The 17610-nt window shown below is 46.6% G+C and overlaps 1 protein-coding gene across 3 annotated transcripts in view; it reads left to right on the plus strand.

The window, feature by feature from the left end:
- LOC125456002 (nucleus accumbens-associated protein 1-like) overlaps positions 1 to 17610 on the plus strand; it is a 53904-nt gene that overhangs the window by 2971 nt on the left and 33323 nt on the right. The window contains exons 1-2 of one of the 3 annotated variants that reach the window (XM_048538599.2): positions 15029 to 15082; positions 15270 to 16097. In XM_048538599.2, the coding sequence (XP_048394556.1) occupies positions 15079 to 15082; positions 15270 to 16097 (832 nt within the window). In that variant the 5' untranslated portion in view covers positions 15029 to 15078. The other 2 variants (XM_059647719.1, XM_048538601.2) reach the window with 2 other exon arrangements.

Below are 17610 nucleotides of genomic sequence, written 5' to 3' on the forward strand. Positions count from 1 at the left end.
CCCTCCACCCACTGCATCCCAAAACCAGTCCAACCTGTCTCTGCCTCCCTAACCTGTTCTTCCTCTCACCCATTCCTTCCTCCCACCCCAAGCCGCACCTCCATCTCCTACCTACTAACCTCATCCCACCTCCTTGACCTGTCCGTCTTCCCTGGGCTGACCTATCCCCTCCCTACCTCCCCACCTATACTCTCCTCTCCACCTATCTTCTTTTCTCTCCATCTTTGGTCCGCCTCCCCCTCTCTCCCTATTTATTCCAGAACTCTCACCCCATCCCCCTCTCTGATGAAGGGTCTAGGCCCGAAACGTCAGCTTTTGTGCTCCTGAGATGCTGCTGGGCCTGCTGTGTTCATCCAGCCTCACATTTTATTATCTTGTATTCTCCAGCAGTTCCCATTATCACTGATACATTGCTGTGCACCCAGGTTCACATGTACGCCAGGCTGGTTAAAGACAGCAATTTCCTTCCCTATAGGGCATGGGTGAACCAGATGGGTTTTTCCCCTGTAATCATCAATAGATTCATGGTGATCATTAGACTGTTAATTCCAAATATTTATTGAAATCAAATTGAACCATCTACCATGGTGGGATTTGAACCTTGGTAACCAGAACATCAGCTGGTTCTCTGGACTAACAGTTCATTGATACTACCACTAAGCCAGCACCACCCAGTGTGGACTGACTGAGACAAATGGCCTGTTCGTGTGCCCAGTATCCTATGTTATCCCATGTATAATTGGGTGACTTGGGTGGAGGGAGCACAGTTTCTAAGCTTGCAGATGACATAAAATTCAGAAATGAAGTAAGCATTGAAGAGGAGTCAGGAGAACAGACAGCACAGACTGGTGACATTGGACAGTACATGGGAAATTAGTTTGACCATGGAGAAGTCATTCATTTTTGTTGGGATAATCAGCACGAACTGAATGGTGCAATTTTAAAGGTGATGTAGGAACAGAGACCCGGGGTACTTTTGGAATGTCTGAAAGCAGAAGGACAAGAATAAGAGGCTGTTATAAGAGAGACATATAGGATCCCTGGCTTCACCAAGAGATTAACGGACAAAAGCAAGAAAGTTATGTCAAATCTGTATAAAGTGCTAGTCAGACCTAGCTGGAATAATGTGTTCAGTTCAGGGTACTGCATTTTGTGAAGGTTATTCGAGCATCTGGAGAAGATGCCAAGAAAAACAGCTAGAATAGGAGCAGGGATGAGTGACTTCAGTTATGTTAGAGAATTGGAGAAACTGGGGATTGTTCTCCTTAGTGGAGATGATTAAAAGCACATTTAATAGAGTAAATAAAACCCAAATCACAAAGGGTGTGGATTGTTGAACGAGGCAGAACCATTTCCAGTGACAGAATGCTCAGTAACCACAGCAGATGGGTTTGACATAATTGCTAAAAGAACAGAGGCAATGTGAGGATTATTTATTTTGCAACACCTCAAAAGTCAGTGGAAATAATTCAATGACAACTTTCAAGAAAGGGAATTAGAAGAGCACTTAAAGGAGGAGGGAAAGTTTGCAGGATTATGGGGAAACAGCAATGAGAAAAATTGGAGCATTCACTCAGAGCTATCACAGGTATGCTGGGTTGAATGGTTCCCATCTGTTCTGCATTGTTCTGTGATACAATCAAAGTGTTTAAAATGATAGAGAAAATCTAGCGCCTCTGGTCACCGAGTCCAATACCTGGATCACACAATCCTAAAAACAGAGCTAAGCTGTCCCAGGAGGCTGCTTCAGTCAATAGGAAAGTGGAACTCAACAAGTTCTAAGGTTGTCAGTATTAAGGTATATGAATATACAAAATATTTGATAATTTATGAAGAGGGCTCTTGTGGCAGTATCCCTGTCTCTGAGCCAGGAGGTCCAGATTCAAGTCCCACCTGCTCAAGAGGAGCACCCAGGGTGGTTAGAAAATATATTTAATATATAAAGTATGAAAAAGAAACATCACCATCAGCAGTTTCCCCTCCACTCACCGTCCTGACTTTGATTTGGTTTATGACTGTCATGTGTATTGAGATATAGTGAAAAGTGTTGTCTTACTTGCTATACAGGTAGATTGTACGATACAAGTGCATCAGGGTAACAGAACAGCGTACAGGATACAATCTTGGACTCGGATATATTTTGGCATTCCTTCACTGTCACTGGGTCAAAACCCTGGAATTCCCTCCCTCAGAGCAATATGGGTTGACTTGTACCACGCCACCACCTTTTCCTGGGGCAGTTAGAAATGAGCAATCATCCACATTCCATGACCAAATAATAAAAAGTTATGTGCAGTGAGGCACTGAGCAGCTTTCATTTGACTGAATGGCACACAGGGCAGGATGGCCTCCTCCTGTTCCTATGAAGCAAGTTGCAGTACTTACTGGCCCAAAGCTCAGCCTCCCAATGATTGACCTTCGCTCCCCTGTCTATGCCCTCCATTTCGCAAAGGTCTTTTAATCCAGTGCCTAAATTTAGCTCCCGCTGAACCTGGAAGCTTCTGTCTTTTCTGGGAACTCAGTACGAGGCGGCTGTCCCATACTTGAGTCAGCTGTTCGCAGTAACCCTCACCCCACCCTTCCCAACACCACACAGGCATTTCAGAAAGGACGGCTCTTGCACAAGGACACAAGCCTCCCAGATGATCAGGGTTTCAATGCAGGAGAAGTACAAAATAATCTGTGGGCAGGGATGGAGAGGGTGGGAGCAGGAGAAAACATACGTGCTTAAATCATAAAAGTAGCCGTGCAGGTTCATGAGGACATTTTGCAATTTTTCCAAATTTGCATTGTCTGTAAGCTTTGAAATTGTCTCCCGTTCAGTAAGATCTATGTTATTTATATGTATCAGGAAAAGCAAGGTTTCAGACATAACTAGAATACTATAAACAGTTTCTGGCTCCTTAATTAAGCAAAATTATACTGACATTGGAAGCAGTCCAGAGAATGTTCAGAAGGCTGATACGAGGTTTAGAGGGACTGTCTTATGAGGAGAGGTTGGGTGGGTTAGACTAAATCCAAGATGTTGGCAGAGCAGGATTTGTCCAGGGGTATGCCCCTGTGACCTTGTTATCATTAACAACACAGGCCTAGGTCAAAATGTGCTGCTAGTTGGGGGCATGTTTTAACAGCTAGGCACAGAGCAGGCAGCAGCTATTCTGAAACACAAACAGAAATAGCTGGTGAAACTCAACAGGTCTGGCAGCATCTGTGGGAAGAAAGCAGAGTTAATATTTCAAGTCCAGTGATTCTTCATTAGCTAGGAAAATGTGGTATCTATGGTGAAGCAAAGTTGTGGGAGGAGTGGGAGACTGGGCGCAGTGAGCTGCTGATGGAGATGGAGCCCAGAGAGAGATATGAAAGGGATAGGTAAACAAGGAGATTATGGACAGCAGTCCAGGACTAAAGAGAAGCTGAATAAGTGATAATAAGAGCTAAAGGTAGAAGAAGATGGGTTAGCTGTGTTGAATGCAACCCATTTAGTGTGATGATGGGCCTAGGAGTAGGTGAGAATGGATGACTGTGTTAAAGGTAACTACAGGACCAGCTGTGGGCTGGGGAATAAAGAGCTGATCTTGGTGTGTGCAGAACTAGTGTCAGTCAGATATGGGGGAGCAGTTGGAAGGCAGGGCTGCCATGCTGAGCTGAGAAGAATTGCTTTTGTGTTAATCACCAAACTGAATGCTGGATAGGAGCATGCAGTGTGAAATACAGATGTAGCATTGGATTTTCAGTGTTGTTAAGATGTTATTAGGAAGGCAGCTCACCACTGCCTTCTCCAGGGTAACTAGCAATGGGCAATAATTGCTTGCCCATCCAGCAATGCCCATATCCCATGAATGATTAAAAAATATGCTGTAGTTTTGTGTATTAACTGCATGCTAAGTTTGATAAGTTTGCTAAGCAGAAAGTGCTGGAAAAGCTCAGCAGGTCCAGTGACCCACTCTCAGAGCACCATATAATTGGTGTTGCCTTCAGTTTGAGTACAAGTTTCAAAAATGTGGAATCAAGTGTGACTCCTTCCATCAGTTCATAGAATCCCTACAGTAGGGAATCAGGCCATTTGGCCCATCAAGCCCACATTGACCCTCCGAAGAGCATACCACCCAGACCCACCCTGCTACCCTGTACTTCCCATGGCTAATCCACCTAGCTTGCACATCCCTACATACCAAGGGCAATTTAGCAGGACCAATCCACCTTACAGTGGGAGGAAACTGAAGCATCTGAATGAAAATGATGCAAAAACAGGAAGAATGCGTAAACTCCATACAGACAGTTGCCTGAAGGTGGATTTGAACTCCAGTCCCTGGAGCTGTGAAGCAGCAGTGCTAACCACTGAGCCACTGTGCTGACCTTCTACTGTTACCACACTGTTGGGAAATACATATCTCTCTTCAATGTTATCAGTTTCAGTGGGAATCTAATGCCTTCCGCAAAATAGAGGCATGGGATCTTTCTATGTTTTCCTGAGAGAATGAACTTGTGACCTAGGTTATTGTTCCCTCTAAAAACACTTCCCACAGTGCAACTCTCGCTCACCACGTTTCAGGATAAAATTCAGGTCTGGAGTGGGGCTTAACCCGACAACCTTCAGATTTAGAGGGGTGGGTACTTCTATTGAAAGCCACAACTGTCAAGATATAAAATGTGAGGCTGGATGAACACAGCAGGCCAAGCAGCATCTCAGGAGCACAAAAGCTGACGTTTCGGGCCCCTCTCTGATGAAGGGTCTAGGCCCGAAACGTCAGCTTTTGTGCTCCTGAGATGCTGCTTGGCCTGCTGTGTTCATCCAGCCTCACATTTTATTATCTTGGAATCTCCAGCATCTGCAGTTCCCATTATCACTGTCAAGATATAGCTGTCTCAGACTGTATTATCCATTTCACACAGGTCCTGCATCCAACCATTGTCCAGCATCTATTCGACAGAAAGTACGTCTGGGTATCAGCTGACAACAGGCTGAGGATCCTCCAGTTCAATATCCAACCATGCTCTGAAGGGGTGTTGACACAGGTGAAGGCAAGAGAGAAGAGATTGGAAGAGAGATAATGTCAACTGCAGATGCTAGAGAATCCAAGATAATAAAATGTGAGGCTGGATGAACACAGCAGGCCAAGCAGCATCTCAGGAGCACAAAAGCTGACGTTTCGGGCCTAGACCCTTCATCAGAGAGGGGGATGGGGTGAGGGTTCTGGAATAAATAGGGAGAGAGGGGGAGGCGGACCGAAGATGGAGAGTAAAGAAGATAGGTGGAGAGAGTATAGGTGGGGAGGTAGGGAGGGGATAGGTCAGTCCAGGGAAGACGGACAGGTCAAGGAGGTGGGATGAGGTTAGTAGGTAGATGGAGGTGCGGCTTGGGGTGGGAGGAAGGGATGGGTGAGAGGAAGAACAGGTTAGGGAGGCAGAGACAGGTTGGACTGGTTTTGGGATGCAGTGGGTGGAGGGGAAGAGCTGGGCTGGTTGTGTGGTGCAGTGGGGGGAGGGGACGAACTGGGCTGGTTTAGGGATGCGGTTGGGGAAGGGGAGATTTTGAAACTGGTGAAGTCCACATTGATACCATTAGGCTGCAGGGTTCCCAGGCGGAATATGAGTTGCTGTTCCTGCAACCTTCGGGTGGCATCATTGTGGCACTGCAGGAGGCCCATGATGGACATGTCATCTAAAGAATGGGAGGGGGAGTGGAAATGGTTTGTGACTGGGAGGTGCAGTTGTTTGTTGCGAACTGAGCGGAGGTGTTCTGCAAAGCGGTCTCCAAGCCTCCGCTTGGTTTCCCCAATGTAGAGGAAGCCACACCGGGTACAGTGGATGCAGTATACCACATTGGCAGATGTGCAGGTGAACCTCTGCTTAATGTGGAATGTCATCTTGGGGCCTGGGATAGGGGTGAGGGAGGAGGTGTGGGGGCAAGTGTAGCATTTCCTGCGGTTGCAGGGGAAGGTGCCGGGTGTGGTGGGGTTGGAGGGCAGAGTGGAGCGAACGAGGGAGTCACGGAGAGAGTGGTCTCTCCGGAAAGCAGACAGGGGTGGGGATGGAAAAATGTCTTGGGTGGTGGGGTCCGATTGTAGACGGCGGAAGTGTCGGAGGATGATGCGTTGTATCCGGAGGTTGGTGGGGTGGTGTGTGAGGAGGTTTAGTTGCTTGGAGGGGAACTTGCAGGGGATAGTGTTCCTATGTATCTGCTGCCCTTGTCCTTCTAGATGGAAGTGGTTGTGGGTTTGGAAGGTTCTGTCTAAGTACCTTTGGTGAATTTCTGCAGTGCATCTTATAGATAGTACACACTGCTGCTACTGAGGGTCGCTGTTGGAGGCAGTAGATGTTTGTGAATGTGGTGCCAGTCAAGCAGGGGCTACTTTGTCCTGAATAGTGTTGAGCTTCTTAAGTGTAACTGGAACTGCACCCATCCAGGCATGTGGGGAGTATTCCACCACACTCCTGACTTGCGCCTTGTAGATGCGGACAGGGTTCAGGGAGTCAGGAGGTGAGTTACTCACCACAGTATTTCAAACTTATGACTTGATTTTGTATTCATGGTTTTTATGTGGATAATCCGGTAATGCAATTGAACGTCAAAGGATGGTGGTTAGATTTTCTCTTGTCAGAGATAGTCATTTCCTGGCCCATGTGTGACACGAATGTTAGTTTCCACTCATCAGGTTAAACCCAGACATTGTCCATGTTTTGCGACATTTGAACAGACTGGTTCGGTATCTGAAGAAACTTGAATGGTGCTGGACATTGTGCAAACATTCAACAAATATCCTCACTTCTAATGATACAGGGTGGGCTATTTTGGACTGAAATTTCTTCAGAGAGTGGTGAGCCTATGGAATTCTCTGCCACAGAAAGCAATTGAGGCCAAAACATTGAATGCTTTCAAGAAGGAGTTAGACATTGTCCTTAGGGCTAAAGGGATCACATGGTATAGAATGAAAGGGTGAACAGGTTATATGGTGTTGGAGGATTACCCATGATCATATTGAATGGCGTAAAAGATTAGATGGGCTGAAGGATCTGCTCCTATTTTCTAAGTTTCTATGTCTTCTCACCTTATGATGGAGGGAAGGTCATTGAAGCACCTGAAGATGGTTGAGTCTAGGACACTACCCTGAGGAACAAGAGATGTCCTGGAACTAAGATGACTGACCTTCACAACCACAACCATCTTCCCATGTGCTGGCTTTGAATCCAACCATCGGAGAATTTGTCCCCTGATACCCATTGATTCTAGTTTTGCTAGGATTCCTTGATGCCACACTCAGTCAAATGCAGCCCTGATGTCAAGGGCTATCACTCTCACCTCCCCTCTGGAATTCAGCTCATTTGTCCATCTTTGAGCCAGGCTGTCATGAGGCTGGGAGCTGAGTGACCCTGGCAGAAACCAAACTGGGTGTCACTGAGCAGGTTATGGCTGAGCAAATGCTGCTTGATACCACTATCAATGATAGCTTCCATCACTCTCCTGATAATCAAGAGGAGACTGATGGGACGGTAATTGGCTGGGTTGGATTGGTCTTGCTTTTTGCTTAGAGGAAATATCTAGGCAATTTTACACGTTGTCATGTAAATGCCAGTCTTGTAACTGCACTGGAACAGCTTGGCCAGGGGCGCGGCAAGTTGTGGAGCACAACGCTTCAGTATTATTGTTGGGGTGTTGTCAGGACCTAGCCTTAGCAGTTGATGGTAGAGGGAGTGGAAGTTTGCTGATGAGATGTGAACCAGCCAACAGCATTTCAGACTGAAGGTAATTAAATATTTCAGCCTTGTCTTTTTCTTTAATTAGGAATTGAGATTTTTGTTTATCCTCCTCTGTTGGTTATTTCATTGTCCAACACAATTCATAATTGGATGTGAAATTCTGTAAAGCCTGGATCCAATGTGCTGTCGCCCATCCTGGGAATGTTTGATGTGGACAATGCGGAGGGTCTTTCCTTTCCATTTCCATCTTGTTTAAAAGACTAGAGGGAACTTTATTTTGAGTTTAAAAGAGTAGGTGAAGATTTCCTCTGTATTCAGTTTTGTGCTGTGGAGTTGCTGTTTGGACCCCTTAACAAGCTCGAGATTCTCAAATTTGAATGTAAACAAAGTGACAGTGAAATTAGATGTGGAACAGACCGAATGGGGAGTTGTCAGGAAACATGGGACAGTTTATAATATACTTTAAATCTCAGCAGTTGGTTCAGTAGGCTCTCCTCCCTCGCATCTGAGAGAAATCTCCCATTGACCTCAGCTTGAAATGACAAGGCAGCCGCATTGACTGACCAGAGGTTACATAGTCAGTCAGAGCGTCTATTGCAGTCCTGGAATAGCTGCTTCAGATAGAAGTGGCTCTGTTCCTTCTCTAGCAGCTGACAGCAGGAGCTGTACATGGTCCATTTCCCTGTGAGTGCACGGTGGTGAATCAGGTGGAAGTGAGACCGAGTGACACTGAGAGATGAAAATCATTTACAGAGACAGGGCCGTGAAAAGTGCAAGGATTTTATTGCTGCCCCTAGAAAGTGGGTGCTGACTCTGCCCTAGTCCCTTCCCCATGCTCACTTTCTTGGACATTCTTGCTCGTGTGCACCAACACATTCGATATGCCGGAGCATGTCAGGTTACTGGGCATAGGCAGGATTGTGGAATAATTGACTTTTGAGTACAGGAGTTGAGATTAGTTTAGATTCTCTACAGTGTGGAAACAGGCCCTCCGGCCCAACAAGTCCACACCACCCCTTGCAGCATCCCAACCAGACCTATCCTCCTATACCCCGCACACCCTTAAACACTACGGTCAATTTAGCATGGCCAATCCACCTAGTCTGCACATCTTTGGACTGTGGGAGGAAACCGGAGCACCCAGAGGAAACCCATGCAGACACGGGGAGAATGTGCAAACTCTGCACAGACAGTCGCCCAAGGCTGGAATCAAACCTGGGCCCCTGGTGCTGTGGGGCTGCAGTGCTAACCACTGAGCCACCACGCTGCCCATGTCATGTTGAGGTTGTACAGGAAGTTGGTGAGGCCTGTTCTGCAGTACTGTGTCCAGTTCTGGTCACCCTGTTATAGGAAAAATATTATTAAACTAGAGAGGGTTCAGAAGAGATTTACCAGGATTTTTCCGAAGAAGGGTCTAGGCCTGAAACGTCAGCCTTCCTGCACCTCTGCTGCTTGGCCTGCTGTGCTCATCCAGCTCTACACCTTGTTATCTCTTTTACCAGGATGTTGCCGGGAATGGAGGGGTTCAAGCTATAGGGAGTGGCCGGATAGGATGGGATTTCTTTCACTGGAGCATAGGAAGTTGAAGGGTGACCGTAAGGAGGTTTATTAAAAAAAAGAGAGGTAGATAAGGTGAATGACAGGTATGTTTTTCCTAAAGTGAGGGATTTCAAGACTAAAGATTTAAAAAAAGACATGAGAGACAACTTCTTTTATTACTGAGTGGTTCGTGTATAGAGTGGTCTTCCAGAGGAAGTGGTTGATGTGTGTACTGTTACAACATTTGAAAGACATTTAGCTAAGTACATAAATAAGAAATGTTTGTAGGGATGTGGGCCAAATGCAGACAGGGTGGGTCTAGTTTACCTTGGGTTTTTGGTCGGAATGGACTGGTTGGACTGATGAGTCTGTTTCTGTGATGTATGACTTTATAATAGGATCAACCATAATCTTAGTGGATAGCAGATCAGGCTGAATTGGCAGAGTGGCCTTTTTCTGCAGCTGATATGTATATTTGTGTGTGACTCACTCAAAGATAGTAAGAACTGCCGATGCTGGAGTCAAGATAACCCAGTGTGGAGCTGGAGGAACACAGCAGGCCAGGCAGTGTCGGAGGAGCAAGAAAGCTGACATTTCGGGTCAGGACCCTCCTTCAGTGTTCCTCCAGCTCCACAGTGTGTTATCTCTGTATACTTGTGTGTTCCTTGTTTACATCTCCTTCTGTGGCCTCATCCCTCCCTATTTCTAATCTTCTCTGGCTCTTCAATGCACTGAGATATCTGCGCTCCACAAATTGTAGTCTCTTCTCTAAACCTGGATTTAATATCTCCACTAATGGTGCCCATGCCTCAAGCCGCCAATGCCCAAAGCTCTGACTCCCATCCTTGTAATACACTGCTTAAAACCTATATCTTTTCCAAATGTTTGGTCACCTGTCCTAACCAGCTTCTGATGTGACTCATTGCTTGAGTAAAACGTCTTGGGATGTTTCTGTACTTGGAAAGATGCTTTGTAAATGCAACCTGTTATTTCAGTTAAGTTCAAGGGAAGAAGGATTTCACACAGCTCTAGCTGCCTGCCTAGGGCCAGTGTAAGTAGCAGGATGTGGGGAAGGAGCATGCCAAGGGAGTCACTAAGGAAGTTCCCTGCCATTAATTGTTTTGTCAATCTTTTATTTAACTTCTGATTAAACTCAGGAGCATTCAGCTTTATCAATGTGACAAATTATTGGAGTATCTCATTCAGACACTCCTAGGACAGGGACAGCATGGGGTCAGATACAAAGGTCATACACTATTAAACTGAAAGTAAAGCGTTCTAACTCCTCTTAAACTGAAAGTAGAGTCTTCTGCTCTTTTAAACTGAAAGGAAACAGAAATAAAGTTCTCTCCACAACATCCCCTTCAAAACACACCTGGGAAAGAAACAGCACAACATTAAATACAGAGCAACGCTCCCTCCACTCTTGAAACTAAAAGTAAATTGAAAATAAAAGTTCCTTTGATCCTGTCCCCATTCAAACACTCCCAGGACTGAGACTACACAGAGTTTGATATAGAATAAAGTTCCCTATACTCTTAAACTGGAAGTAAAACTTCCTCAATCCTGCCTCCATCAAATATTCCAAGGACAGGTATCTCATAGGGTTAGATTCAGACTAAAGTGCCTTCTACTGTTAAAGTAAAAGTAAAGCCTCCTGCACACTCCACAAACTGGCAGTAAAGCTCTCTCTTTCTTTATTCGCTGTCCTACAGGACAGCTCCAGTTAGGGGATGTACAGACTACACCCAGCAGTATTTTCATCCCTCGTTATTTCTTACCTCCATCCATGTGGATTCTTTATCATCCAATCTGAGATCATTTCTGGTCATCGTGCTTATTTCTCATTCAAAACTAAACCTCCACCCCTCCCTCCCTACCTTTCCTTTTCACATAGTCAAATACCACTGTATAATTAATTCCCAGTTTTGATCTCCTTATAAACATATGTCTGTAATAGCTTTAAGATCATACCCATTAACCTCTCTTTGTATTGTTAATTCAGGTTTATTTTGTGTGAATGATATGTGGATTTGAGTAAAGGGCCATTCATTTTGCCTTGTTAGCATTTTATTCCCTCTTTGAACATAACTGCTGTTTCTTATGCTTATACACTGTGTCTCTTCCTGTCCCATTTGAGATCTTTTTAAATAGCTGATCTACAAGCCATCACATTGTTTTGCCTTGTAAGCCTTTCCTGTAGTCTCCCATCCTGTATTTGGTTCAAACCCCTTCCTCCAGTCAGTTCACAGGACACCGGCCATAGATGAATCGAGTGAAGCCCAACAGATTGCAGCAGCTCCCTCCTACCCCAATACCAAAGCAATTTCCATTCCACCCATCCCTGTGCCAACATGACTCGCTGCCGTTCATGACAAAAGAAATTTGCAACATGTTTCATTAATCTCTGAAAATTAACTTTTATAGTAAGCAAATTTATTCTTGAACAAATGACAAAGAATGGATTGCTGAATTTTGTGTAAATCCCCTTTAAAATCCCAAACATACACTTGCACTTACTTTCTTAAATAAGACAAGCAAAAGTAGATGGTTTGACATAAATGTTCTGGTTGGAAAAATAAAGTCAGGAAGACAAATTCTGTAGAACAATAAAAACCAAAAGAACTGCGGATACTGTAAATCAGGAACAATAACAAAGTTGCTGGAAAAGTTCAGCAGGTCTGGCGGCACCTGTGGAGGAGGAAACAGTTAACGTTTTGGGTCTGGTTCAGAGAAAGGGTCACCGGACCCAAAACGTTAACTCTGTTTTCACCTCCACAGATGCTGCCAGACCTGCTGAGCTTTTCCAGTTTCCAGTAACTTTGTTTTAGTTCTGTAGAACAATGTCTGGTGACAAGAATGAGGTTTACTGTCTACCCTGCTTTAGAGTGATGACAATGACACAGTCTGCAGAGTGATGGTTTGATCTTTGATTCTCTAGCTGATCAGTCTAACATAGCTGTGTTCCTGTCTTAGAATTTTTAGTAAGGATTTTTTTGTTTTATTTTTCACTCCGAGAAATGCTTTTTGTTCGCAGGCTTCTGAATGCACACTTGGAAACGGGTCTGTAATAAACTGTAGGTGGACCAACTGGAAGGCTGTCATTAGGCAGCTTGTTTCTTAGAAGCTGGTGTTACTCTGTCTCAAAGTATCCAGCTCACTGCTGTAAATGTACACCACGCAGCCATGTTTGATCTTCAGTACCACTCTCCTGGTACCTTTTAGCTATATGGGCAGTCCCTGAATTGCAAATAAGTTCAGTCTGGAGTCTATTCACAAGCAGATTCCCATAAAAGTTGGAACACAGTGCAGGACAGTATAAAGAAATGTTCGTATGTCAGGTCTTTAAAATTGAATCCCTGTATTGGGTTTATTTGTAAGACAGGTGTTCGTAAATCTGGGATTCCCTGTACAACAGTGTCACACCTCTAGTTGGTAGTCCAAATGGAAAGAAAAATAAAGTGTGTAGTCTCTTACACCTGGGAAGGAAAAAGACCCTATCCCGGGAAAGGGGTAATTTACTAATACAGGATTCAGGGAAATGGACAATTAGGCAAGACTGCCTCCCAGGAAAGCGGGAAGTGTATTTGGGACTAGAAGTAAAATAGTGAGTGTTTAGTACCCAGAATTTCATGGTGAATGGAAACACATCCATGACGCTGTTTGAGAATGAGGAGCAAGTTGCTCCAGTTAATTGACTGTTCATCAAAGTGCCCTTTGCAGAGCCCTGCTGTACCCAAACTGAATGTGCCTCTTTCAGAAATAGTGCATTTGGGAGCAACTGGTTGGATGGGGAAGTGTTTAGGGATCTCTGAAAAGTGATAAATGTTCAGAGAGGTTTGGGGCCAATGTTTTCCCAGAGAGTGGCCAGGGCGATGGTCCCAGCAGTATTCACAGGAACCTTTGATTAGATTCCCTACAGTGTGGAAACAGGCCCTTCAGCCCAACAAGTCCACACCGCCCTTGAAGCATCCCACCCAGACCCATCCCCCTATAACCCACATACCCCTGAACACTATGGGCAATTTAGCATAGCCAATCCACCTAGCCTGCGCATCTTTGGACTGTGGGAGGAAACCAGAGCACCCGGAGGAAACCCACGCAGGCACAGGGAGACCGTGCAAACTCCACACAGACAGTCGCCCAAGTCTGGAATCGAACCCGGGTCCCTGGAACTGTGAGGCTGTAGTACTAACCACTGAGCCACCGTGCCGCCCAGCTCTTTCAAAGAGCCCTCTGTTTGTAAAAGGAGCGTTGGCAAGTTTACAGGGAATGCAGGTCTGAGTGGGACGAAGCCTATCGCTCTGTCAGAGAGGCAGCCTGAGCTATCAGCTGGGTGTGTGAAAACATGATGTGCAGATGCCTGTGTTGGACCGGTGTAGACGAGGTCAGAAATCACACAACATCAAGTTACAGTCCAACAGGTTTATTTGAAAACACAACTTGGTGTAATGTATGAAAACAGTTTAAGATCTCTTCGCCAGTTTGACAAGTCAGTTGTTTCTCAGTCTCTTTCCCATCAGTGGAGATTGGAAACTAGTTGCACAAGTCACACTGTCAGTACAAGCCTGTAAGAGCCCTGTGTGGTACAGGCAGAATGAGAGCTGCAGGGTTCCTTACTCTGCTGACTGTTGTGACAGGGAGGGATAATCCGAGACCTGGAATGATAGTGTATCAGAGGGAGATGTCATTGTGGTTTGCAGTGAGTTGGGACTGAGAATCCCCATGAAATCCAGTTCTTTGTCAATGCTTTCAGAAACCCTTCCTTACCCCCCTGCCGCAGTGCTGTTGTGACACCCTGTGATAAATCTGTACTTTCGTGAGGGTTTATAAGACCGGCCGTAGAGTTTAGAGCGTCATGGAACTGAAAGCATTGTTCAGCACTTAGACTCGGAATGGAAAGGAGGCTGTCTGGAAATTTCAAGAGGGTTCTGCAGTTAGTCCTGCTCCCTGTAATGATCGACGAATGTGAACTGTATCCAGTTTCACCCGCATGCCTCTGTGGAACATTCTGTGGACACTTTCCAGAGGGTAGCCAGGGTGGGTGACTCTGCTCGTTGTCCCCCTCCAGTGGCAGAGAGTTGCTGCTGCAGTGGCCGTTCCCTCAGAGAGACTCAGACCAGCTCCTCCATACTAGTGACCACGCGGGGCTCCCCAATGACCACTCAGACACTGCAGCTCCAGGAGATTCCAATTTCATGGGATCACCCCTTCCCCACTCACCAGCACGTGTTATCACAACCTCTCCACAAAGCCCTATTTGACAGCACCTATGTGTCCCCGCAGCGCCACACCCTCATTCCATATCACACATCCTCCTCGCAATGACCCTACATCACCTCTCCCATTAAAAAAAATCCTGCATCCCGCTGTGACATCGCTATCACACTCTGTGCACTGCAGTGAGAGTGCTGGCTTGCTGTGTGCATTTCAGGGAATTTGTAATACTGTTTGCATTTCTGGTCTCCCTGCCATATCAAAGATGTTGTTAAACTTGAAAGGTTGCAGAAAAGACTTACAGGGATGTTAGCAGGGTTGGAGGGTTTGGGCTGTAGGGAGAGGCTGAATAGGCTGGGACTATATTCCCTGGAGCGTCGGAGGCTGAGGAGTGATTTATAAAGGTTTAAAAAATCATGAGGGGCATAGATAGGGTAAATAGGCAGGGTCTTTTCTTCCTCCAGAGTGGAGGTGTCCAAAACTAAAGGGCACAGATTTAATGTGAGAGGGGCGAGATTTAAAAGGGAGGGGCAATTTTTCACACCCGGGTGATGCGTGCATGGAATGAGCTACCAGAGGAGGTGGTAGAGGCTGGTTCAAATACGAGATTTAAAAGGCACCCGGATGAGTACGTGAATAGGAAGGGTTTAAGAGGGATATGGGCCAAATGCTAGCAAATGGGATCAGATTAATTCAGGATATCTCGTTGGCACGGACTGGTTGGACTGAAGGGTCCGTTTCCGTGCTGCGTAACTTTGTGGGGACTAATATGGGTTGTTTTTCTGCCCCCTGACCTTCCTCATTTTGGTTTGCAGGTTGTGGTGACAAGGCCTGGGTAATGGCTCAGACTCTGCAGCTGGAGATTCCCAACTTTGGGAACACGGTGCTGGAGTGCCTGAACGAGCAGAGGCTGCAGGGCCTGTACTGTGACACCTCCATCGTGGTGAAGGGCCAGACCTTTAAGGCCCACCGTGCTGTGCTGGCAGCCAACAGCTCCTACTTCCGGGACCTGTTCACGGGGAGCGCCCGGGCTGCGTTCGAGCTACCGGCGGCCGTGCAGCCTCAGAGCTTCCAGAACATTCTCAACTTCTGTTACACAGGGAGACTGTGCATGAAGGCGGGAGAGCAATTCATGCTGATGTACACAGCCGGCTTCCTGCAGATACAGCGCATCGTGGAGCGCGGCACCGAGCTGCTGTCCAAGGTCAGCTCACCGAGGTGTGATTCGCAGGGCCTGTGCGTCGAGGAGCCTGCCTGGGAACCCCCCAGCCCTGCGGCTGCCCCTCACCCTCTCCCCCTGTCTCTCGCCTCCCGCGTCAAGGTGGAGCAGAGTGAGGGGCCAGGGGCAGGGACAGCCCGAGGCCGCCGGGCTGGAGAAGGACCCTCGGGGGGCAGCGCCAAGTCGGCCCGTCTCTCCCACGAGGGACCGGCCTACCCTGCTGGACTGCCCCGTGATCTCTCCAGCCCCGGAGCCAGCAGCGTCCACCCCAGCGACAGCCCCTTCTCCTGCCAGAACGACGAGGACGACGAGGAGGTGGAGGAGGAGGCAGCAGCAGCGGAGGAGGAAGGGCTGGAGGACATGACCGAGGAGCAGTATGTCCAGATGTGCAGCATGTACAACATCATGAGTGTCCCCCATGTCGGTAAGCTGTGCGCGTGCCGAATAACCCCCACACCCACATGCACACCTATATCTGTACCAACTCACTCCTGCACCCACATACGCATACCTGCCCACACTCACCCAAGCACACACCCACATCCAGGCCCACACCACCACCCAGACACACCAACACATCCCTGGTGGTTTATAAAATCATGAGGGACGTGTATAGGGTGAATAGCCAAAGGTCTTTTTCCCAGGGCTAGGGAGCCCAAAACTAGAGGGCATGGGTTTAAGGTAAGAGGGATAAGAGTTAAAAAGGACCTGAGGGGTAACTTTTTCATGCAGAGAGTAATGTATGTTTGGAATGAGATGCTAGAGGAAGTGGTGGAGGCTGGTATAATAACAACATTTGAAAGACACTTGGATGGATACTTGAATAGGAAGAGTTTAGAGGGATATGGGCCAAATGCTATCAAATGGAACTAGATTAGCTTGGGATATTGGGTTCACATGGATTAGTTGGGCCGTGAGGTCTATTTCCGTCCTGTATGACTATGAATCAGATGAAAATTGGCAAGTCTCCAGAACTAGATGGTTTGCACAAATGAGTTTTGACAGATGTATTCTTCTGTGATGAAGATATGGCTTTTGAGAAGAGCTTTCATTATCCATCACTAATTGCTCGTGAGAAAGTATTGGTGGTGAACTGCCTTCACTGCAGTCAGTCCATTTGGTTGAGGTGCATTGGCGGTGTTGTGAGGGAGGAAGTTCCAGGATTTTGACCCAGTGATGCCAAAGGAATGACGATGGTGAGTGGCTTGGAGAGACATTTATAGGTCATATTGCCATGAATCTCCTGCCCTTGTCCTTGTAGATGGAAATAGTCAGTTTGGAAGGGAGAGCTTTTGTGAGATGTTACAATGTATCTTGTGGAGGTGGTATGCTTGGAAGGAACCGTCAAGAAATGGAGCAGCAGTGTTTTTGAAGAATTGGATGAGGAAATTGTTGATGCTTTGCTTTGGGATTTATCACTCCGAATCAGAAAAGAGACAATGTTACTCAGTTGTTTAGAAAAGGCACAGTGGTAGACTAGGAGTCGCTGAACCTTGCAGCAAAGCAGCAGAGATGTGTTGAAATTACTGCAGCATGAGAGGAGGATTGGGTATCTGGGTGAGTAGGAGCTGCTAAGAGAGAGACTTCATGAAAGTGAGAGTACACAGAACTTGACCTAATGTACCACCTTGCATTGGGAATTAGTTACAAGACAGGAAACAAAGGAGAGGGGTACAGGATGATGTGCCAGTTGGTGGAAGAAGCCAGTGGTGTGTTTGGTGGGAAGCGGGTCAGGGATGGAAGAAAACGCAGTTCAGGAAGAGTGACTGGGGATGGCCATGCGAACTGTTGGAATTTTGTTCTGTGGTAGGGACCTTTGGCATCACGGACCTTCTTTGAGGCTGGTTTTGCTGTGATTGTAGGGATGGATTGGCCCAGTGTGTGAACAGTGCAGTTTCCAGCTTGGGTAGGGGGTGGTGGATCTCACTGCTCGGACC

This window comes from Stegostoma tigrinum, chromosome 8, assembly GCF_030684315.1.
Source record: "Stegostoma tigrinum isolate sSteTig4 chromosome 8, sSteTig4.hap1, whole genome shotgun sequence".
In the NCBI taxonomy this organism is placed as follows: domain Eukaryota; kingdom Metazoa; phylum Chordata; class Chondrichthyes; order Orectolobiformes; family Stegostomatidae; genus Stegostoma; species Stegostoma tigrinum.